Consider the following 23,166-nt stretch of genomic DNA (forward strand, 5'->3'; position numbering starts at 1 on the left):
GGCCTCCCACGCGGGAGAACCTGGTCTGGGAGGCAGCGGTGATGGCTCACGCAGCCGGGGCCCGGCCACGCACGTGGGGGCCTGGACGGGGTTCCCTGCCCTCAGCTCCGCAGACAGGAGCCCCCTCTCTCAAACACGCACAGCCGTAGAAGAATAAATGCATCCCGGGCCTGGCACTTTCCCACGGAGAGGAAGGAAGTTCTCACGGGCCTGGTTCAGGCTTGCCGCTCACCCAACCCAGGGCCACGCTCTGAGGTCACCATCAGCATCGACCGTAATGGAGCAGTCGCAGGGCCGGCTGTGGCGCGGGTCGAGCGGCTGCCTGCCAGGCGGCTCCCGGCTCCCATTCCCTTCCAGCTCCCCGCCCACGCGACGGGGACCGGGATGAGTTCCGGGCTCCTGACTTTGGCCTGGCCACTTGGAGAGTGATGCGGTGGATGAAGTCTCTCTCTCTCTCTCTCTCTCTCTCTCTCTGCTTTTCAGAGGGGAGCGGGAAGCCCTTGCAGCTGAGAGCCAAGTACAACATGCAGAAAACCACTGCTTTGCAACCCTTGGAGTAATAACTGATTCTGGCAAAAACCATCGGACAGGAAGGCGACAGTTTCCTAAGGACCAAGTACTGGGGCCAGAGTTGGGGCACAGCAGGTGCCATCTGCGGCGCCAGCATCCCATACAGGCACCGGTTCAAGTCCTGGCTGCTCCACTTCCAATCCAGCTCCCTGCTGATGCACTTGGGAAAGCAGCAGAAGATAACCCAAGTGCTTGGGCCCTGCACTCACATGGGAGACCCGGATGGAGTCCCAGGCTCCTGGCTTTGGCCAGGGCAGCAGCCACTTGAGGAGCGAACCAACAGATGGAAGATCCCCCATTCCCTGTCTTTCAAATCAATCAATGCATCTTAACAGCAGAAAAGGGAACAAGTTACACAATCCCAACGCATCTCCCTGGAAGAAGGGACTCGTTGCCCACAGCAGGGGAAATGCTGACTCACAGAACAGAGCTGGTACTCAGGCGGGCGCTGGGGACAGCTGCGTCCCGTCAGGACGTCTGGGATCGCGTTGGGGGTCTGCTCCTGCCGCCCACCTGAGAGCCCCCGATGGAGCCCAGCCCGGCTGCGCAGCCACCTGAGCCAAGAACCAGCAGGCAGACACCCCTCTCCCTCGCTCCGACACTTTCTCAAATAAATGAAAATTACTGAATAAACATTTTAAAAATGACTCCACGGTCTCAAGACAGCGCTGGGGAGGAGGCACAGCCTGGGGTCCCTGCTTGCTCTGCACTGCGTCCCTCATCAGGGTCCTTCGCTGCTCTCCACCTCTCTCCTGCGACTCCTATGCGCTTCAGTAAAGGCCAAAGTAAACAGAACGGGATTTTACCAGACCACGCGTGTGGGTGCCCCAACAGGATCACGGGGCCACACCCATCCCATCCCACAGCTCTGAACCCTGCGGCCTCCCAGGCATCAGGTCAGGGGCCTGGTGGCAGGGCTGGCCAGCCACCCTCTGACCCGTGCTTTTCTAAGGAGGCCCTGAGAGGCCGCACCTTGGTCCCCGCCTGCTTCTCCCGGCGGGGTGGCCCGAGGAAGGTCCCTCTGCCCGCCCCTGGCCCTCAGGCCACCGGGAAAGAACCTGCTGCTGGCTGAGCACCTGATGCACCCACACGCTGCAGGCCCTCCCCTCCTCGGCACAAGACTGGGGCCTGGAAGCTGTGAGTCCTGGAGGCTTCCTGGAAGAGGCAGTGGACCGGGCCAGAGAGGGTGGCGAGGTCCCTGCAGGAAGTACCAGGCAGCAGGGTCCAGCTTCCCACAGGCCAGGGCGGCAGACCCCGGGGGCGGCTCTTCAGGCCGAGGGTCCAGGACGGCAAGGCCTGGGGGGCTGGGCGAGGGCTGCTGGGACCCCGAGTTCGGAATGTTTGCGACCCCGCCAGGACCACAGCTAGCACGCAGCTGCTTTATTCTCTTTCAGAAATTTTTTTTTCTGCTTACAAAAGTATCTTATGCTTAATATAAAAAAAAGAAAGAAAAAAATGTCATGTTGAAAGACTGTCGACAGCCGGACCCCGGCCCTGTGGAGGAGAGGCCGCTGCTCCCAGGTCAGGTCTTGGTCAGGGTCCTGGGGACGCGCTGGGGGCCGCGGGGGCCTCCTCCCCACCCCCTGCAGGAGGGCCCCGTGCTAATCTGTCCGCTTCTTTTGTGTCTGTGTCTGGAAGAAAGGGGGGGGGGTGGTCAGGCTGGAACCAAAGGAAAAGCAAGGGCGCCCCCCACCCAACCAGGGGTTGACTGGCAAAGCTTAGGGAGCTAACAGCCACTCCAGGGACACTGTGCCCAAAGGCACCAGCCCGGCCACTGGGCTGTGCAAGTCACTTCCAGCCACATCTGGCTGAGCAACAGGAAGTGGTGCCGACCCCGTGGCCTGGCTGGGAATCCTGTGGCCAAGGCAGAGGCCCGGAGTGAGCCACGCTTTGCTCCAGTCCTCACTGGGCTGGGGGCAGTGGTTTCAGCCAGTCTGGAAGGGACCCTGAAGACAGCCCCGTCCCCCAGCTGAGTGGGAAGAACAGGCTCTGAGCTAGAGCTGGAACCAAGTCTTGCTCTACAGTGACCGCTGCTGGGCTCAGGGTGGTCTCGAGCCACTCAGCCCTGCCCCTCTAGGCTAGTGGGCGGAGCCAGGTGGGCCTTCCAGGAGGAGTGCCTGGGGAGTGCTCCCACTGAGGGTGGGGCTCATGGCTCTGGGGGTCAGGGTTCCTGACTTCCCCAGCACTGTTCCTTTCAGGCCTGGGACCGCCCGCTCCTCAGGTGCCCTAAAGTGTCCTCAGCTGGGGTCTCAGCCCAGGGGACGTGTTGGGGCTACCACATCCTATGACCTCAGGCCACTCACCCCCAAATTTCCATCCATGAGGTGAGATCCCCGGCACCGCCCAGCTACCTGAAGGAAACCCAAGAGTCCTGCTCATCGGCTGCCAGGTGAGCGGCCCGGCCACCAACTCAGAGGCGGCCAGCCGAGGCCAGACCCGACAGCTTTGGCGCCATGTCCTCAGGACACGACAGACCCCACGCCTTGGGAAAGCACCGCTGGGCACCCACCCCCGTGATCCCCGAAGCTTCCCACCCAAAAGGGGCGTCCAGGTCCCAACACAGGTGCCAAGCCTAGGGAGTCTCACAGCCTGTGGCGTGGAACACGGACACAGGAGACAGAAGACACGTGTGTAGACAGGTGCAGCAGTGGTGCCCGCACACAGCCAGGACACGCCCACCTCCCCACTGCCCCAGGCTGTGTAGGTGTCAGGGGACCCGCCACACCAGGGGTCCTGCCTCATGGCCCTCCCTGGGGGCTGATGGGTGGATCTCCCTGCCTCCCGCCTGTCCCAGTGCCTTGGATTCTGCAAGGAGGTCCCGCAGACCCCTCCGTGAGTACCCGAGCTGCTCACACTGCGCGCCCCAGGCTTGCCCCCGCCCCACTTCCTGGATGCTCAGAGGACACCACCAGCCTCGCCCATCCTGTCCCCTGCGGATTCCCGGAGCCCTGCCCAGGCGAGCCCAGAGGAGGGGCAGCCTCGGCCTTCAACCTCCCTGGACCTGCCTGCCAGGTCTGGCTCCGAGAAGGGGCCTCGCCCTGCGGCCTCCCTGGCCGGCGCCCCTCACCTGCGGGGCTCATCACAGGACGCGTGGCCGTGGGAGCCAGGGAGCTCTCTACTCTGTCCGTTCTAGAACCTTTGAAGAGGGACCCATGAAGTCCCAGGCCTAGAGATGGCCGTCTGCAGCTGGTGGGGGCCTGCACACAGTCCCAGTCCTTCCCCCCAGACACCCCTGTGAGGAGCGAGGCCGCAGGGGCCGACTCAGAGAGGGCAAGGCCACCTGGCAGGACAGAGGGGCCTCCGAGGGCCACATGCCTCCCACACCGGCAGCAGAAGTGGGGCAGTGAGGACAGGACAGAGGGGCCGGGGGACCGTCACACCGATGCAGCTGCCAGGGTCTGGCTTGCCAGGGAGGGGCCGGTCCTGGGGGGCCTCACCCGGAGCCAGCTTGTGGCGCTTCTGCTCGGGCTCCTGGGGGGCCGCCTCGATGGCCCGCTGGGCCTCAGGGTGGGTCTTGAGGAGGGCCCTGGCCAGGGTGGCGGGGCCGGGCGGCCCCAGGGACATGATGCAGTGCACGCCCCTGCGCTTGGCCCCGGCCGCCTTGGCGCTGTCCTTGGAGGCCGTCAGCAGGACCAGCTTGGAGAACTTCCTGGGCTTCCTGGGGGCCGTGGAGACAGCGTGCGTGCCTGGCCCCGGGGCCGGCTCCTGGCCAGCCGGCACGCTCTCACCCTCCTGTTCGCCAGGCTCGGGCAGGGGCATGGCGCCACCCAGCGCCCGGCCTCAGGCACACTCAGCCCCGGCAGGCGTCTTGTCCTCCGTGAGCTCCTCTTCCCTGGCCACGGTTCCGTCCTAGGGGAGAGAAATCCGTCAGTGGAGGCCGCCGCCGGTGGGGGGCTGTGCGGAGCCTGGTGGGGACCTGTGCAGCCTCACCTTGCCCAGGTGTAGATCGCCTGGTGACAGGTGTGCCGGCAGCCCGGGAGCCACACCCACCCTGTGGCACTGGGACACGCGGGGCCAGCTGATGATTCCCACACTTCCCATTTAGTGTCCGGTGCCTGTGGGGTAAAAGTCACCACCACCGCCATGGACCCAGGCTGTGGACAAGGCCAGGGAGCCCAGCACGGCCGGGGGTGGCAGAGCTCCCACGGGTGTCCAGTGTGCCTCACCCACACCACAGGTGCCCGAGAGACGTCCATCAGCAGTTGGATACTCCCAGAACGCCTCCCCTGAGCGCACCAGGGGCGGCCGCCGCAGACCACGGCACCCACAATCCTTGCTGATGGCATCCAACCCCACCCCTGAAGCCAGAGCTGAGCTCACTTGCCACGCTACAGCCCAGTGCCCAGGGCCTGGTCTGCGGGGGCTGCCCGGGAGTGCTGCCCATCAGGCAACCTGAAGAAAAAAACCACTTCCCCGCAGCTCCAGAGCTGCAAGTTCCCAACCGAGGTGTCGGCAGGACGCAGGACGGGTCCCTTCTGAGGCCTGGCTGTGCACGGCACCTTCTCCCTGCACCTACACATGGCCCTCCCCCGCGAGTGTCCAAGTGCCCGGGCCTCCACGTCACTGGCCCTCCCCCACGAGCATCCAAGTGCCCAGGCCTCCTCATCACTGGCCCTCCCCCATGAGTGTCCGAGCGCCTGAGTGCCCGGGGCCTCCTCGTCACTGGCCCTCCCCCGCGAGCGTCCAAGTGCCTGGGCCTCCTCGTCACTGGCCCTCCCCCGCGAGCATCCAAGTGCCCGGGCCTCGTCACTGGCCCTCCCCCATGAGTGTCCAAGCGTCTGAGTGCCCGGGGCCTCCTCGTCACTGGTCCTCCCCCGCGAACGTGCGAGTGCCCGGGCCTCCTCGTCACTGGCCCTCCCCCGCGAGCGTGCCAGTGCCTGGGCCTCCTCGTCACTGGCCCTCCCCCGCGAGCGTGCGAGTGCCCGGGCCTCCTCGTCACTGGCCCTCCCCCGCGAGCGTGCGAGTGCCCGGGCCTCCTCGTCACTGGCCCTCCCCCATGAGTGTCCAAGCGTCTGAGTGCCCGGGGCCTCCTCGTCACTGGCCCTCCCCCGTGAGCATCCGAGTGCCCGGGCCTCCTCGTCACTGGCCCTCCCCCATGAGTGTCCAAGCGTCTGAGTGCCCGGGGCCTCCACGTCACTGGCCCTCCCCCGTGAGCATCCGAGTGCCCGGGCCTCCTCATCACTGGCCCTCCCCCATGAGCGTCTGAGTGCCCGGGCCTCATCACTGGTCCTCCCCCGCGAGCGTGCGAGTGCCCGGGCCTCCTCGTCACTGGCCCTCCCCCGCGAGCGTGCGAGTGCCCGGGCCTCCTCGTCACTGGCCCTCCCCCGCGAGCGTGCGAGTGCCTGGGCCTCCTCGTCACTGGCCCTCCCCCATGAGCGTGCGAGTCCTCTGAGGGCCTCCAGTTGCCCCATCTCCAGACACAATCCCAGCCTAGTGCGGGGGCTGGGACTTCAGCCTAGAACACAAATACAGCCTGTGCTCACCACATCCTGCTCATGGTCTCTCCACAACTTTATTATTATCGCCTTTAGAATTAAAAGATAAGTTTAGGGGCTGGTGTCGTGGAGTAAGTAGTTAAGCTACAACACGGGCCTTCCATATCGGAGCACCGCCCGAGTCCCGGCGGCTCAGCTTCTGGTCCAGCTCCCTGCTATGGCCTGGAAGGCAGCCAAGGATGGCCCTGAGTCCTTGGCCCCTGCACCCGCGTGGGAGACCCGGATGGAGTTCCAGGATCCTGGCTTCATTCTGGCCCAGTCCCCAGCCATTACCTCTACTTGGGAGTGAACCAACGGATGGAAGATCTCTCGAGATTTATTTATTTTATTTGAAAGAGTTACACACACACACACACACACAGGTTTTCCATCTGCTGGTTCACTCCCCAACTGGCTGCAACGGCCAAAGCTGTGCCATCTGAAGCCAGGATTCAGGAGCTTTCTCCGGGTCTCCCACGCGGGTGCAGGGGCCCAAGGACTTGGACCATCTTCTACTGCCTTCCCAGGCCACAGCAGAGAACTGGATCGGAAGAGGAGCAGCAGGGACTGAAACCAGCACCCATATGGAGTGTTGGCACTGCAGGCAGCGGCTTTACCCGCTATGCCACAGCGCCGGCCCCAGTACATCAAATTTTAAAAGTAAATAGTTTATGGGGCCGATGCTGTGGCCTGAAGCACCGGCATCCTATATGGGCGCCGGTTCGAGATCCAGCTGCTCCACTTCCGATCCAGCTCTCTGCTACGGCCTGGGAAAACAGTAGAGGATGGCCCAAGTGCTTGGGCCCCTGCACCCGTGTGGGAGACCCGGAAGAAGCTCCTGGCTCCTGGCTTCCCATCAGCGCAGCTCCAGCCATTGCAGCAATTGGGGTGTGAACCAGCGGATGGAAGACCTCTCTCTCTCTCTCTCTCTCTCTCTCTCTCTCTCTCTGGCTCTCTTCTCTCTGTGTAACTCTGTCTTTCAAATAAATGATTCTTTAAAAAATAGTTTATTTTGGTGAAAAATTTTTTGTAATGCAAGTCCATGCACAACTTTTTTAATGTGCTTTTCCACAGACTTCTGGAAGACCCTTGATACATTTCTACCGAACAGCGCTGGCCTGGAGCGTGAGCCATAGAAACAGGTATTTTTGTCTGTTCACTGCCCACACAGGGACGGCACACATCCGCTCTCACAGGCAGCACCGATGGAGCACTGACCACACCCCGCGCCTGGATCAGGAAGCAGGTGAAGTGACCGGCTCTGCCCAATGGCAGCAGTGGGCAAACCTGGCACCCAGCTCCCACCCAAGCCCTCACATGCCCGCACCTCCTAGTGGCTGGGCAGCGGCCACCGCCTCTGGGGACCCAGGGATGGGGCCCCGACCCTTGCAGAGCCCTCCTCTCTCTAGCTCTGGACTTCACACGCGCTCGCCTCCGGCACTGCAAGCGCACATGGGGAGGGCAGGCAGCCCCCACTCACACTGGTCCTGGGGCTCTGCCTGCCCCACGGGGCTCCAGATCACACCTGGGGCCTCCTCTTCATGGTCCTCGTCTAAACAGTCCTGTAAACACTCTTCAGGGTCCTCGTCTAAACAGTCCTGTAAACACTCTTCAGGGTCCTCGTCTAAACAGTCCTGTAAACACTCTTCAGGGTCCTCGTCTAAACAGTCCTGTAAATAACGGAGTCTCCTTCTAGAAGTTGCTTTCACCCAGGCTGCCCTGGAACACGCAGTCCCGCACTGTGGACAGCCACGGGCCTGGCTGGGGTGCATGGTTGGCGAGTGGGGTGACGTGTGGAGTGATGTGGGGTGACATGTGGGTGATGTGTGGGGTGACACATGGAATGAAGCATGGGGTGACACGTGGGGTGACACGTGGAGTGATGTGAGGTGATGTGTGGAGTGACACGTGGGGTGGCGCATGGGGTGATGTGTGGGGTGACACATGGAATGAAGCATGGGGTGACACATGGAGTGACAAGTGGGGTGACGCGTGGAGTGATGTGGGGTGACATGTGGGGTGACACGTGGGGTGAGAATGAGCATCGCGGTGGACAGCAGGGAGGCCACCACAGCTCCCTCCAGCCCCGCCGCTCCCCACGCTGCCGTTTCCATGTCACCAACACATGCCGCGTGGTGACAAGCACGGCTTCCTGTCGCCCTGTAGAGCGGCAGCCGCGGAGAGCAGCTGCGAAGACCCTGGAGAGGCGGGAGGCAGCCCCTGACCACCTCGGCCTTGAAGCGCAGTGCTCTGGGCGGCCAGACGGAGGCGCTGTCCCCACAACAGCCACCTTTCAGGGAAAGAAAATAAACAAAGAAATAAGACTTTAAAATGTTTATATTTGGTTGATGAAAAAAGTATCAGTAAAACAGCCCAAGGACACATCCAGCACAGCCCGTCTTCTCTGCACTAAAGCGTTTTCCCAAGGAAGACAGAGGCGGGGCCCCGGCCCCTGCAGTCTCTGCCCACGCGCCCCTCCCAGCCTCTGCACCGCCTCACGCTCACCCCGCATCTACAGTCAGGCCGGAAGGTTAATGCCCTGGCCTGAAGTGCCGCCATCCCATATGGGTGCTGGTTCGTGACCCGCTGCTCCACTTCCGATCCAGCTCCCTGCTGTGGCCTGGGAGGGCAGTGGAGGATGGCCCAAGTGCTTGGGCCCCTGCACCCATCTGAGAGACCTGGAGGAAGCTCCTGGCTTCAGATAGGCCAGCTCTGGCCATTGCACCATCTAGGAAATGAACCAGCGGATGGAAGACCTCTCTCTCTCTCTCTCTCTCTCTCTGCCTCTGTAACTCTGCCTTTCAAACCAACAAGTCTTTTCTTTAAGAAGGCGTCCCCTTTCCTATGCTGCACAATGCCGCACGAGGAGACATAGATGAACACAAGCAAGCAGACGGAACCCTGGCTCTAGACTCAGACACAACACAAAGTGACAGGGAAAGGGGTGGGATGCGTGGCAGGGACGACACATCCGCCAGGCCCCGGCCCTCCTGCCCAGCCGGAGCCACCTGGCCGGTCCTTGACCTGAGGCCCAAGTCAGGAGCAGGTCCTGACCTGTTGGCTGCAGCCCGCAGCCTCCCTTCCAAGTGACCACCTGGGGAGGCGGAAGCCGTGGGGACCTCAGGGACGCACAGCTGAGAGCCAGCTCCTGCACCCTCCCCTGCCCCTGGGCCGATGCTTGAAGAGAGAAACGGCCTTTGCAGGGAACACGGTTCCACAGGGCCAGGCCCGCATCTGAGAACCCAAGGAGGCAATACACGCCCGCGAGTCCACGCCGACACACAGCTGAAAAGCCAGTGCTGGGCGAGGACACAGCTTCCCCAAGAAGCGGAACCAGGGCTGCAGATGCTCCCCCCTCCAGCAGGTGGCGCAGTCCCCGCCTTGATTCAGTGACTCATTCCCAGAGCAGGGACACCGGCAGGTGGCCAAGGCTCCGTCACAGTAGCCCTCCGCTCGGGGGAACCCCCGGAACCCCTCGCCACACGACAGTCATGGGAAACATCAGACGACGCTAAACACTGAGGGGCATCCCACAACATTCCTGGCCCGCGCTCTTCAAGATCATCAGACTCACAGAAATGAGGAAAAACCAAGGTCGAGTCACGCACCGTGCGGGGGCGCCTGGGAAAGCGGTGCCAAAATGCAGCCAGGACCTCAGATCAGCCCGGGACCGGAAGCCCACCAGGGCATGAAGTCCTGAGCCCATCCCATAGTGCGGGGCCAACAACAGGGTCACATGCAACACGTGACCTGCAAAAATCATCCCAAAACAAAAGTTTGCTGTTTCAAAACAGACCCGCTACTCTATCGATTATTTTATCAGAGGAAAATCAGCTGAACCACTGGCAGAGGCAGCTCTTGCTTCTTAAAGTTTTACCTAGTGTGTGTGTTTTTTTAAGATGGATTTATTTGTTCATTCATTCATCTGAAAGGCTCAGCAACGGGCAGGAGAGGAAGGAGAGAAACAGACATCTTCCATCTCCTGGTTCACTCCCCGAACGGCGCCCACAGCAGTCTGCACGGGAGCCACGTGGGCGCAGGCCGTCCTCTGCTGCCTCCCCAGGTGCACTCGCGGGGGCTGGAGCGGAAGTGCAGCAGGGACTCAGACCTGCTCGGACACAGGAGCCCGCTGCCCTGCGCTGCCGGCCCCCACCTGGCTCTTCTCAGCGCCTCTCCTTACAAGACGAGGACAGACTGAAAACGAACCTACACGCCGCCGGAGTCTGGACGGGGCCTTGGGGAAGGCCCTGTGGCAGACGCGTTACACGGTCATTGTTCACTTGTTCTGGAAAAACACAATAAACTTCTCTCAAGACCAAATGTCAGGAAACCGCACACCTTCACCTCCACTTTTCAAAACGACAAATGCTTCACAACTGTTCCCTTGCACGCTTTAGTGCAGTAGCACACTTGCCTAAGTGAGGCCTCCTGAACTTAGCTACTGCTGCTCTGGGCAGGCGTGTGGGGCAGTGGGCTCGTTAGTGGGTGAGCGGGATGCCCACACCTCACAGGGGGTGCGGCTCACGTCTGGCTGCTCTGCACTTCCGGCCCCGCTCCCTGTGCCTCTGGGAAGCAGCCGATGACGGATGGCTCAAGTTCCTGAGTTCCTGCCGCCCGCACGGGAGACCTGGATGGACTCCTGGCTCCTGGCTTCCGCCTGGCCCAGCCCCAGCTGTTGCAGGCATTGAGCAGCGGACCCGTGGATGAAAGATCTGTCTCCGCCTTTCAAATAAATAAGTAACTCTTAGAATCCCTGCTATCTGCTCCGTCACGGGGACGCGCAGGCAGCCAGTCCCACGGAATCCGCAGAGCCCCCCACTGCATTCGTAATGGCCGCGACTGGAGCACCTCTGGGCTTCCGGTCATCCAAGAAAACCCTGGTGGTGCTGAAGCACCATGGAAAGTTAAAGACCAAACTTAATGGCCTGCCCGTGGGCTGTCATCCTGCTGGTGACAAAACTCCTGAAGTCCATCCGCAGACTCAATGCATGCTCCCCCCTCCCCGGACCCTTCAGCGTGGTGCTTGGATATCGCTGTGGCTCTCTGCCCCCCCCACCCTTACCCTACCCCATGGCCACCACCACCGCAACACAAAGACCACGAAGACACCTGGCGCCAACCCAGAGCTCCAGGCCACAGGAACCACACACACCCAGGAGCCCAGGTGGTGGGGGCAGAACCAGCCCCCAGACATGTCCAAGGCTCCAGGCCACAGGAGCCACACACACCCAAGTGCCCAGGTGGTGGGGGCAGAACCAGCCCCCAGACATGTCCAAGGCTCCAGGCCACAGGAACCACACACACCCAGGAGCCCAGGTGGTGGGGGCAGAACCAGCCCCCAGACATGTCCAAGGCTCCAGGCCACAGAAGCCACACACACCCAGGTGCCCAGGTGGTGGGGGCAGAACCAGCCCCCAGACATGTCCAAGGCTCCAGGCCACAGGAACCACACACACCCAGGAGCCCAGGTGGTGGGGGCAGAACCAGCCCCCAGACATGTCCAAGGCTCCAGGCCACAGGAGCCACACACACCCAGGTGCCCAGGTGGTGGGGGCAGAACCAGCCCCCAGACATGTCCGGGGTCCTAGTCCTGGAACCAGTGAGTATGTGAGCTCATCTGGCAGAAGGGAACCCCAGTCGTCTCGGGGAGATTACCCCGGGCAGAGGGAGAGAGATGAACCGCCGGCTGGGACGGGTAAGGAAACACACCCTCCCCAGGGCCTCCGGGACAGAGCGCAGCCAGGCATGCCCAGGCGTCCCTGCCCGACCACCCCAGGCCTGGGCCCCAGACTCTAAGGCCTAGCCGAGGTGCCAGTCCTGCCTCCATGAGGTTCCCGCGGTGAGCAGCCCTTCCTGATGGTGGAACAGGTGGGAGAGACCCCAGCACCGCCCACACCCACGCACGAGGGGAGCAGCAGAGGACGCGCAGAGGCGCAGGGGTGAGGCCGGGCTCCGCACGCTTTCCGCTCATCGCTGGGACCCTCAGGGAGACCGGGCACCTCCCAGGCAGGGCGCCCCTGCTTCTTCCGCCCCTGACCAAGCCCCTAACCAGGCCCCAGCGCGTCGCCATCCTCATGGGGTCCTCCAGGGGACAAAGCTGGGGCCAGACAGGGCTGCCCGCAGGATGGGGGCAGCACCAGGCGGGGTGGAAACAGCCAGGAAAGGGCGGCCCAGCGTGGGGGTGTCAGGGGCCGGGGAGAGAGAAGCGAGGAGAAAGGAGGGGGTCGTTGACGGTGAGGCGCGCCTGAGAGCCGAAGACACAACCCCTCTCCCTGACACAGGCAGCCCCTGGGACGCCCCCCGGAGAGCCGGCCAGCGTGTGTCCGCCCCTCCCTGACACAGGCAGCCCCTGGGACGCCCCCCGGAGAGCCGGCCAGCGTGTGTCCGCCCCTCCCTGGCGCCGGAGCCCCCGGGACGCCCCCCGGAGAGCCGGCCAGCGTGTGTCCGCCCCTCCCTGGCGCCGGAGCCCCCGGGACGCCCCCCGGAGAGCCGGCCGAGGCCGTGTCCGCCCCTCCCTGGAGCCGGAGCCCCTAGGACGCCCCCCGGAGAGCCGGCCGGGGTGTCCGTCCCTCCCTGGAGCCGGAGCCCCCGGGACGCCCCCCGGAGAGCCAGCCGGGGCCGTGTCCGTCCCTCCCTGGCACCGGAACCCCTAGGACGCCCCCCGGAGAGCCGGCCGGGGTGTCCGTCCCTCCCTGGAGCCGGAGCCCCTAGGACGCCCCCCGGAGAGCCGGCCAGCGTGTGTCCGCCCCTCCCTGGCGCCGGAGCCCCCGGGACGCCCCCCGGAGAGCCGGCCGGGGCCGTGACCGCTCCGTGGGACGCAGAGCCTCCCCGTCGGTGGGGCCCGTCCTCACCGCAGGCGGCGGAGCCCTCCCTGTCCGGCGGCAGAGCAGTGGCCGGTCCCTCGGTCTCAGTGCTGGGGGGCCCCTCCTCGGCCCCGGCCGTCACCTCAAACTGGGGTCACGGCGCGAGCATGCGCAGCAGAGCCGCGAGGGCCCCATTCCTTGGGCGACACCGCTTTTCCGGGTCTTCCCCGTGCCGCGTCGCCTTTCCGCCCAGCCAATCAGCGTTTGGGGCCGGAGCTCCGCCTCGCGGAGGGGGCGTGGCCATGCCAGGATTGGACGGCGCGGTGCGGGGGCGGGGGCTCGGATCCCCGCCCGGGTCCTCACAGAACTCGCGGCGGGTCTATCCGGGAGCGCCCCAGATCTCCCCTAGGATTCGACTCCTGCTCCTGCGGAGAAGTGGAGCGTGTGTTGACAGGCTTGCCCGTCACCGTCGCTTTACCGACCGAGCGGAGGGAAGATGTCTTTCTGCTCAAAGTCGCCACTGGCTCTGCTCAGCCGAGCAGCCCTGACAGCGCAGCATCTAGCCGTGGGTCCCGCCTCGTCATCGGCCAAACTCTCTCCCATTGGTCCCGCCCGCGCCGTTGGGCCTGCCCCTCCCCGCCCATTGGTCCCGCCCGCGCCGCTGGGTCCGCCCCTCCCCGCCCATTGGTCCCGCCCGCGCCGTTGGGTCCGGCCCTGCCCGCAGCTCTCCGCGCCGGAACGTCGTGCGGGGAACCCGTGCGGTGGGAACCCGTTTGGCTCCAGGAGCCGCGGGCTGCGCGGTCCTGGGTACGGTTTTCCTGGGCCCCAAACGGTGCCCGCGGCCACAGCCTCGCTCCTCGCCCGACGCCGGCGGACGCCCGCCCGGTCCACGCGCTGGCGCGGCACCCGCAGCGCTGCCGGCCCTGGCTTCGCGGACTCCGGGCCCCGCGGCTCCCGCCACGCGCACACTGCCGGTTGTTAGTAGCTTGGTCGCCTTGTAAATCTCTTTGGCTGGGCCGGCGCCGCGGCTCACTAGGCTAATCCTCCGCCTAGCGGCGCCGGCACACTGGGTTCTAGTCCCGGTCGGGGCGCCGGATTCTGTCCCGGTTGCCCCTCTTCCAGGCCAGCCCTCTGCTGTGGCCCGGGAGTGCAGTGGAGGATGGCCCAAGTGCTTGGGCCCTGCACCCCATGGGAGACCAGGATAAGTACCTGGCTCCTGGCTCCTGCCATCGGATCAGCGCGGTGCGCCGGCCGCAGCGCGCCGGTCGCGGCGGCCATTGGAGGGTGAACCAACGGCAAAAGGAAGACCTTTCTCTCTGTCTCTCTCTCTCACTGTCCACTCTGCCTGTAAAAAAAAAAAAATCTCTTTGGCTGTACACCTTTAACCTCGAGGGTTTCTTAAAATTCCTAGCCGGGTCTCCCCCGGGAGAACAGCGTGGGGCCGGCCTCTCCCCCAGGAGCACAGCCTGGGGCCAAGGGTCTCCCCCGGGAGCACAGCCTGGGGCCCGCCTCTTCCCCCAGGGAACACCAGCTTGGGACAAGGCCGCTCCCTGGCCCGCGCACACAGCCCCAGCCCCAGCCCCTGGGCAGAGTCCGGAGCCCCGGGTTTCAGGCCCGCCTCCTGCCCAGCGCGGCCCAGGCCATGCACTCCCAGGACCGGCGAGGGCGGCCCGGATGGAGCTCGTCTCACCTTTCTTTGGGCTTCTCTTTGGGCCACGTTGGTCCACGGACACGGCAGGAGGCTGGCCGCTCAGACCCTGAGCTGTGCTGGTTACACAGTCAGCCACACAGCGTCTGCTGCTGTCACCCCGTCCTGTCACCGCGCCTGCACACGCACTCCACAACTAGTTTCTACTGAGAGCTGGACTTCGGTCACCGGCAAAAGCACTGTCCACTGTCTCCAACGAAGTACAAATTCATTTTTATGTATTTATTATTTGAAATTCAGAGTTAACAGAGAGAAGGAGAGGCAGAGAGAGACATACAGAGAGAGAGAAGAGAGAGAGAGAGAAAGAGAGGTCTTCCATCCCCTGGTTCACTCCCTAGTTGGCTGCAATGGCCGGAGCTGGGCCGAGACAAAGCCAGGAGCCAGGAGCTTCCTCCAGGTCTCCCATGAGGGTGCAGGGGCCCAGGGACCTGGGCCATCTTCCACTGCCCTCCCGGGCCACAGCAGAGAGCTGGATCAAAAGTGGAGCGACCAGGATTCAAACCGGTGTCCACATGGGATGGCAGCACTGCAGGCGGAGGCCTTACCCGCTACGCACAGCACCGGCCCCGTCTTCTTGATTTTTTAGAAAAAGGATTACTTGAAAGGCAGAGCAACAGAGCGGGAGGGAGAGACAGGAAGCTAGGTCTCCCATGCACTGGTCCACTACAGAAGCTGAGTCTCCCACGTGGGTGGCCAGGACCCGGGGGCTTGGCAGTGTGGAGCAGCCGGGAACCAGCCCTCCCGCTGGGATGCAGGGTCCCACGCAGCAGCTTCACCCCCTGTGCCATGTCGCCCACCATGGAAAACCCCCCCCAATTCTTGTTTTGAAAAGTGTCGGGGCCGGCACTGTGGCATAGCTGGTTAGGCCGCTGTCTGCAGTGCCAGCATCCCATACGGGCATGTCCCGGCTGCTCCAGCTTGATCCAGCTCCCTGCTATGGCCCGGGAAAGCAGGAGAAGATGGCCCAAGTCCTTGGGGCCCTGCACCTGTGAGAGAGGCCTGGAAGAAGCTCCTGGTTCCTGGCTTCAGATAGGCGCAGCTCCGGCCATTGCGACCAACTGGGGAGTGAACCAGTGGATGGAAGGCCTCTCCTCTCTCTGTGTAACTCTGACTTTCAAGTAAATACATAAATCTTTAAAATAGATAAATAAATAGTGTCCCCATTTAATGTGACCCAAAAAGTAGGCCACCACGTTCTGAGGAGCAGCGGCACCCCCTTGTGGCTGTCGGCAGCATTGCAGCCGCGGCCCCGATTGGTCCCCCCAAGGTCTGCAGGGGCTTCCTGCAGGCTTAAAGGCGAGGCCCACGCGGGTGCTGCAGCAGTGGTGCAGGAGAGACCGTGTGGCAGGACTGTGAAGCGGTCCCTGTGGACCTGCCTGTGGTGTAGGGAGCTGCTTTTGTCCCTCCAGTGACTCGAGGGGAGCCATTGCTACATTGGTTGCTTTTATTTATGATTAATTTATTGATCTGAAAGGCAGAGGCAGAGAGAGAGAGAGAGAGAGAGAGAGAGAGAGAGAGAGAGAGGTCCTCCATCTGCTTGTTCACTCCCCAAATGGCCGCATTTGGCCATCTGATGGCTGAGCCGATCTGAAGTCGGGAGCCGGGAGCTTCTGCCGGGCCTCCCACACTGGACGCACTCGGGCATCTTCCTCTGGCCTCCCAGAGCTGGATCAGAAGTGCAGCAGCCGGGACTAGAACCGGTGCCCATATGGGATGCCGGCGCTGCAGGCGGCGGTTTTACCCGCTTTGCCACGGCGCCGGCCCTACAGAGGGGGCTTAGCGGCCTCACTGAGCTGTGGGTCACACCCCAGGCGGCTCCCCGTGTGCAGCCACAGCACAGAGAAGCCCGCGCGCTCTGGCCTCCAGCCTGAGGCAGCCCCGTCTGTCTTGGGCCCTAGAGAGGGGCCCTGTTGCAGACGTTTCGTGTGGAAGCAGCCACACAGCTCATGGTCCTCCCGCCGGGCCCGCTCCCCGAGCGTGCTGTCCGCAGGGCTCGTCCGTGTCGCCGCAGCTCCCCACGCACCACCCTCCTTGCCTGGCGGAGCAGCACCCTCGGCACTGCCCCTCCCACACGGAGGGCTCTCCCTGAAGGGCAGGCCTGGCCGGCTCAGGTGTCTCTGGGCCCCGCAGGGCCTGAGGAGGGCGTGTCCCACAGAGCTGGGGTGGGCGGGATGTGGGTGCAGCTCTTCCTGCTGCGTCAGAAACAAATATTTTTTTTAAAAATATCTAAGAGGTCAGGGCCATCACTATGGCTTAGCGTAGGGGCTGGCAGCATGGCAAAGCAGGTAAAGCTGCCACCTGCAGTACCAGCATCCCATACAGGCGCCAGTTAAAGTCCCGGCTGCTCCACTTCCGATCCAGCTCTCTGCTATGGCCTGGGAAAGCAGTGGAAGATGACCCAAGTCCTTGGGCCCCTGCGCCCACGTGGGAGACCTGGAAGAAGCTCCCTGGCTCCTGGCTTTGGATCAGCACAGCTTTGGCCATTGTGGCTGATTGGAGGAGTGAACCAGTGGTTGGAAGACTTCTCTCTCTCTCTGCCTCTCCTTCTCTCTCTCTGTGTAACTCTGACTTTCAAATAAATTAATAAATCTTTTTTTAAAGATCTATTTTATTTATTTGAAAGAGTTACAGAAAGAGGTAGAGACAGAGAGGTCTTCCATCCACTGGTTCACTCCCCAATTGGCTGCAATGGCCGGAGCTGCGTGGATCCGAAGCCAGGAGCCAGGAGCTTCTTCCAGGTCTCCCACGTGGGTGCAGGGCCCCAAGGACTTGGGCCATCTTCTACTGCTTTCCCAGGCCACAGCAGAGAGCTGCATCAGAAGAGGAGCAGCCAGGACTAGAACTAGCACCCTTATGGGATGCCTGCACTTCAGGCCAGGGGTTTAACCTGCTGTGCCACAGCGCCAACCCCATCTTTTATTCATCTTTAAAATGCTTATATATGTGTTTTTATTTTATTTGAAAGGTAGAATGACAGCAAGAAAAAGATTTCTACCCCTGGTTCACTTCAAATGCCCACAGCAGCCGAGGTTGGGTCAGGCTGAAGCCCGTACCCCAGCTGAGGTCCCCATGTGCGTGGCAGGGACCCCAGCACCTCAGCCAACACCCACGGCCTCCACCAAGCACACTGGCAGGGAAGTGGAGTGGAGTGGACCAGGACTCTCGAACCCAGGCACTGTGATACTGGACTTGGGCATCGCAGGCGAGGGCTTCTCCCCTGTGCCCCAAACTAACTCTCTAAGATCTATGTTATTTATTTGAAAGGCAGAGTTACAGAGAGAGAGGAGCAACACAGAGAGAGAGAGGTCTTCCATCTGCTGGTTCACTCCCCAAGTAGCTGCAATGGCTGTGGCTGGGCCAGGCTGAAGCCAGGAGCTTCTTCTGGGTCTCCCATGGGGGCCCGAGCACTTGGGCCATCTTCCACTACCCTCCCACGCACACCAGCGGGAAGTTGGATCAGAAATGGGGCAGCCAGGACTCAAACCGGCACCCACATGGGATGCTGGCGTCGCGAACAGCAGCTTTCCCCGCTACGCCGCAGGCTGGCCCCCGAGCGTATCTCTTATCCCATTTGCATGGACTTTGGAAGTACCTTTGAAGCATTCCATGAAAGGGTGGCCGGTGATGTCACAGCTGAGGCGGTCCACACACCTGTCCCCTGAGACAGCTGGGTAGCACAAAGGTGCTTTCTGGGTTCCTTCCGTTTTCCCATGTCAGCTAACCAGAGGCCAGAGCTCAGGGGCCAAGACTGTAGTATCAGTAATTCTTATGGGGCCGGCGCTGTGGCGCAGTGGGTTAACGCTCTGGCCTGAAGTGCCGGCATCCCACATGGGCGCCGGTTCGAGTCCCGGCTGCTCCACTTCTGATCCAGCTCTCTGCTACGGCCTGGGATAGCAGTAGAGGATGGCCCAAGTCCTTGGGCCCCTGCACCCGTGTGGGAGACCCAGTAGAGGCTCCTGGCTCCTGGCTTCAGATTGGTGCAGCTCCAGCAGTTGTGGCCAATTGGAGAGTGAACGATCAGGTGGAAGACCTACCCCTCTCTCTCTCTTTCTGCCTCTCCTCTCTGTGTAACTCTGACTTTCAAATAAATAAAAATAAATCTTTAAAAAAAAAAAAAAGCCGGCGCCACGGCTCAATAGGCTAATCCTCCGCCTAGCGGCGCTGGCACACCAGGTTCTAGTCCCAATCGGGGCGCCGGATTCTGTCCCAGTTGCCCCTCTTCCAGGCCAGCTCTCTGCTGTGGCCCGGGAGTGCAGTGGAGGATGGCCCAAGTGCTTGGGCCCTGCACCCCATGGGAGACCAGGAGAAGCACCTGGCTCCTGGCTTTGGATCAGTGCGGTGCGCCGGCCGCGGCGGCCATTGGAGGGTGAACCAACGGCAAAGGAAGACCTTTCTCTCTGTCTCTCTCTCTCTCACTGTCCACTCTGCCTGTCAAAAAAAAAAAAAAAAAAAATCAGTAATTCTGCATTGCTTTATCACTTCTCTTATCTGGAGCGAGCCTCTGCCCCCTGCTGGTGTGTGCAGAGAACAGCCCCGCGGGGTCGCCGCCCTGATTCAGGTGAGAACAGGAGCGGGAGCCGCCTGGCCTCAGGAGTCTGGAGGAGCCGCCTGCCACCCGCCTGCCACACCCTGAGGACGGCCGCCCTCCTCTGTCCGTGTGAAGGGACAGGCTGGCACAGGTCTCAGCTGGAACAGAATAGCTCCGGCAGGCCGCCAGGCCCACGACCCAGGGCTGGCAGAGAGCGCCCTGTCCTCACAGGCCGGCCCGGCCCAGCTCGGCTTGCGAATACGCCGCCCTGGCGTGACGTTGCCACGGATGCCACTCGGGAGAGCGCTCGGGCCACAGCGGTCCTTTTCACTTCAAGTTGCTTCCTTTCTTTTATTTTTATTTTATTTATTTATTTTTTTTACCTACTTATGGAGGCCAGCTCTGCGTCGTAGGAGGTGAAACCTCTGCCTGCGGCGCCGGCATCCCATGTGGGCGCTGGCTCGAGTCCCGGCTGCTCCTCTTCCCATCCAGCCCTCTGCCGTGGCCTGGGAAAGCAGGAGAAGATGGCCAAGTCCTTGGGCCCCTGCACCCATGTGGGAGACCCGGAAGAAGCTCCTGGCTCCCGGATTCGGATCGGCGCAGCTCCGGCCATTGCAGCCAGTTGGGGAGTGAACCAGCGGTTGGAAGACCTCTCTCTCTCTCTCTCTCTCTCTCTCTCTCTCTGCCTCTCCTCTCTCTGTGTAACTCTTTCAAGTAAAATAAATAAATCTTTTAAAACAAATACGTATGTATGTACGTATGCATTTGAGAGTGTGACAGCGGGGGGGGGGGGTCCTCGCTGCTGGTCCACTCCCCAGAGGACCACGCTGGGCGTCCCACGCGGGCGCAGGGGCTTGGCTGCGGGGAAGCGGCCCCCGGCCCGCGGCGCCCCTGCCTCAGTTTCCCCCGCGGACCGTTCGCCTCGCCCTTCCTTTGGCTCTCCTGCCTTGCGGGGTTTGTTCATCCCACCCAGGCACCAGCACCGCGATGGGGCAGCTTCCGGGGAGCCAGGAGGGGACGCGGCCGACCTGAGGCGGGGACGCGGCTCACAGGCGCTCGCGAGCTGAGGCGGGGAGGCGGCGGAAGCCGGGGCGGCCGCGGGCGGCCCGCGAGGAGTGACTGAGTGGACATCGGGGCCGCCTGGTCCAGCTCCGACGCAGGCATCCGAATCCACCCCAGTCCTACCTCGGGAAGGCGGCCTCCGGGACGCGGGAGGCGCGCGGGACCGCAGGGCCCCGGGGACGCCGCAGGCACCGCCTCGCCCTCCTCCGACGCCTGAAAGACCCCCGACCCAGCCGGTGCTGGCGGCGAGCGGACGCGGACCACGCTCCCCGGCCCGCGGACTCCGGAGTCCGCGCGCGCCCCCTGCCGCCCGCCGCCAGCACCGGCGCCCTGAACCCCGCTGGCCGCGCGCAGGGGCGCCGCGTCTCCTTACCCACGCTCATCTCCCTCCCTCTCCCTTTAGATTATTTATTTTAAAGGCAGAGTTACAGAGACACACAGAGAGATCTCCCACTCCCCAGAGAGCCACAAGGGCCAGGGCTGGGCCAGGAGCTTCTTCCATTGGCACAGGCACATTGTGGCTTAACCTGCTATACCACTGTCAGCCACCACTACCCCCCACCCCCCACAGCCACTCGGGGCTCCGGGACTCCAGAACTGTGAGCAGATAAATTCTGTGGTTTAAAGCCACCGAGTTTTGGGGACTTGGGTTCGGCAGCCACAGGAAACTCACACGCTGGCTTTGAATGCTCTCTGCACCCAAGCAGTGTGATTTGCCATTTGCCACCTAAAGGTTGTGCCATTGATAAGGGTTCATTTGTGGGGCTAGCACTATGGCATACTGGGTAAAGCTGCTGCCTGGGGTGCCGGCATCCCATATGGGCGCTCGTTTGAGGCCTGGCTGCTCCACTTCTGATCCAGCTCTCTGCGATGGCCTAGGAAAGCAGCAGAAGACGGCCCAAGTCCTTGGGCCCCTGTGCCCATGAAGGAAGCCCTGAAGAACCTCCTGGCTCCTGGCTTCAGACAGGCCCAGCTCCGGCCACTGCAGCCATGTGGGAGTGAACCAGAGGATGGAAGACCTCTCTCTCTCTCTCTCGCTCTGCCTTTCAAATAAATAAATACATCTTAAAAAAAAAAAAAAAGCACCACAGGCATCCCTCACATCCTCCAGCGGGGGCAGCCACCAGGAGGTTGAGGTCTGGGACCCTCAGCATGAAAGCACCCCCCCCCCAGGAACCCAGCAGCCATCAGTCCCGGGATCCTAGGGGCCGGGGAGACGGGCAGTGCGAGGGGCCTCCTGGCAGGACCCCACCCTCACCCCTCAGCAAAGCCAGGGAGGACCCCCCCAGGTCAGGGGCCGCAGACACTGCCACCACGCCGACTGCAGGTGGGTGGGCCTCCTCACTCAGGCTCTGCCCACCCAGGCTCCAGAGACCGAGCCCCCGCTGGGGGAGGGAGCGCCTCCCGGCACCTGCTCGGTCTGCCTGGGGGGTTGGGGGGGAAGTGGCCACTGCGGGGAGGGACAGGAAACAAGGCCCGGGCATCCTGGGCGGCTCCCTTCTCTCTCAGCTCATTGTTTTTTCCTCATTTGAAAGGCGCGTGCCAGAGAGAGACCTGCCGTCCACGGGTTCCCTGCAGCGGCCAGGGCTGGGCCAGGAGCCAGGGACTCCGTCCTGGTCTCCCACGCGAGCCCAGGGGCAGCCGGGATCAGACCAGCACTCTGATGAGGGACGTGGGTGCCCTCAACCCGCTGTGCTCCGGGCTCACCCTCGAGAACCTGTGTGTGTGAGGCTGGCCGCTGGCACGAGGGGCTCCGGGCAGGTCCGGGGCAGCAGGAGAGGAGACCTCAAGGCTCCCACCTTGGTGTTGTGGGTGGGGGTTGGGGAGGGTGCCAGGAGGGTGGAGCTGGAGTCGGGCTTGCAATTCCAGAATCACGCCACAAGGGGTACTCAGTCATTCTGCTTTTAATGCCTGTTTCAAAAATCTGGCTTGTTTGCCAGGAGCTGCCCTCCAGGGTGGGCGGGGTCCCGTTACTCCATTTTGTGGTGGAGTTTTTTATACTGGAAGAGAGGAAAGGGGCAGTCAGCAGCAGCCCCGGGAGGGCAGGGAGGCAGCCGGCCAAGGACCTCCACCCAGGCTCGCCCCAGGCCCGCCTCCTGCCCAGTCCCCACAGCTGCCCCCCCTGCCCAGACCCGCCTCCTGCCCAGGTCCCCACAGCTGCCCCCCCTGCCCAGACCCGCCTCCTGCCCAGTCCCCACAGCTGCCCCCCCTGCCCAGACCCGCCTCCTGCCCAGGTCCCCACAGCTGCCCCCCCTGCCCAGACCCGCCTCCTGCCCAGGTCCCCACAGCTGCCCCCCCCACCCAGGCCCGCCTCCTGCCCAGGTCCCCACAGCTGCCTGCCCCTGCCCAGGCCCGCCTCCTGCCCAGGTCCCCACAGCTGCCCGCCCCCCGCCCAGGCCCGCCTCCTGCCCAGGTCCCCACAGCTGCCCCCCCCACCCAGGCCCGCCTCCTGCCAAGGTCCCCACACTTGCCCCCCCCCCCTGCCTCTGCCCAGACCCCCCTCCTGCTCAGGTCCCCACAGCTGCCCCCGCCCAGGCCCTTGGGCCACAGCAGCCTGCTCCTCACCTCCCTCATCAGAATGACAACAGCGACCACCTCCCACATCAGAATGACACCAGCGACCACGCCAGTGATGAGCCAGGCCACGGGGCCAGAAAAGCTGATGCTCCCAAATCCCTGGAAGGGGGAGACGGGTCAGGGACACCCAGGACTGGAGGTCAGAGGGGCCTCGGAGCCCTGCCTCCCACAGGCCCGGGGCCCGCCCTCCTCCTCTGCACTGGGGAGGAGCCCTCAGAGCACGTCTGACTGAGCGGCGCTCCCGGGGAGGGGCTTGAAGCTCCTGGGGGACAGGGTCCCACTGACAGGCCTGGGCCCCCACCAGGGCAGGAAGGCCAAGGGGAACCTTGTGAAGGGGGTGTTGGACTCACCAAGAAGATCTGGACCATGGGGATCGCTCCAGCAACCATCTTGCTCAAACTTCGCAGGGCTGTTGGAGGAAAGCCTGCTTGGTCTCCCTCCCCT

The 23,166-nt window shown here is 63.1% G+C and overlaps 2 protein-coding genes across 18 annotated transcripts in view; both read right to left on the minus strand.

The window, feature by feature from the left end:
• Positions 1-1,935: 1,935 nt before the first annotated feature.
• FLYWCH2 (FLYWCH family member 2) lies at positions 1,936-13,099 on the minus strand. Of its 3 annotated transcripts, none has more exons than XM_008250619.4 (4): positions 12,896-13,099; positions 4,008-4,419; positions 2,874-2,921; positions 1,936-2,201 (listed from the first exon to the last, which is right to left on the minus strand). In XM_008250619.4, exons 2-4 carry the CDS (start codon positions 4,327-4,329, stop codon positions 2,104-2,106), a joined length of 468 nt encoding a protein of 155 aa, XP_008248841.1. In that variant the 5' UTR covers positions 4,330-4,419; positions 12,896-13,099; the 3' UTR covers positions 1,936-2,103. The 3 variants fall into 3 exon arrangements, with proteins under 3 accessions (XP_008248841.1, XP_017194226.1, XP_008248843.1); XM_017338737.3 differs by having other exon boundaries at positions 2,874-2,917; positions 12,896-13,098; XM_008250621.4 differs by lacking the exon at positions 2,874-2,921 and having other exon boundaries at positions 12,896-13,093.
• Positions 13,100-22,031: 8,932 nt separating this feature from the next.
• The window catches only part of SRRM2 (serine/arginine repetitive matrix 2), a 38,963-nt gene continuing 37,828 nt past the window's right edge, over positions 22,032-23,166 (minus strand). For all 15 annotated transcript variants that reach the window (XM_070064073.1, XM_070064072.1, XM_051836282.2 and 12 more), the window contains 3 exons: positions 23,073-23,131; positions 22,711-22,821; positions 22,032-22,145 (listed from right to left, as the gene is read on the minus strand). The gene's annotated coding sequence lies outside the window, so the exon portion shown is untranslated. The remainder of the gene's footprint in view (positions 22,146-22,710; positions 22,822-23,072; positions 23,132-23,166) is intronic.

Source organism: Oryctolagus cuniculus, chromosome 19, assembly GCF_964237555.1.
Source record: "Oryctolagus cuniculus chromosome 19, mOryCun1.1, whole genome shotgun sequence".
In the NCBI taxonomy this organism is placed as follows: Eukaryota; Metazoa; Chordata; class Mammalia; order Lagomorpha; family Leporidae; genus Oryctolagus; species Oryctolagus cuniculus.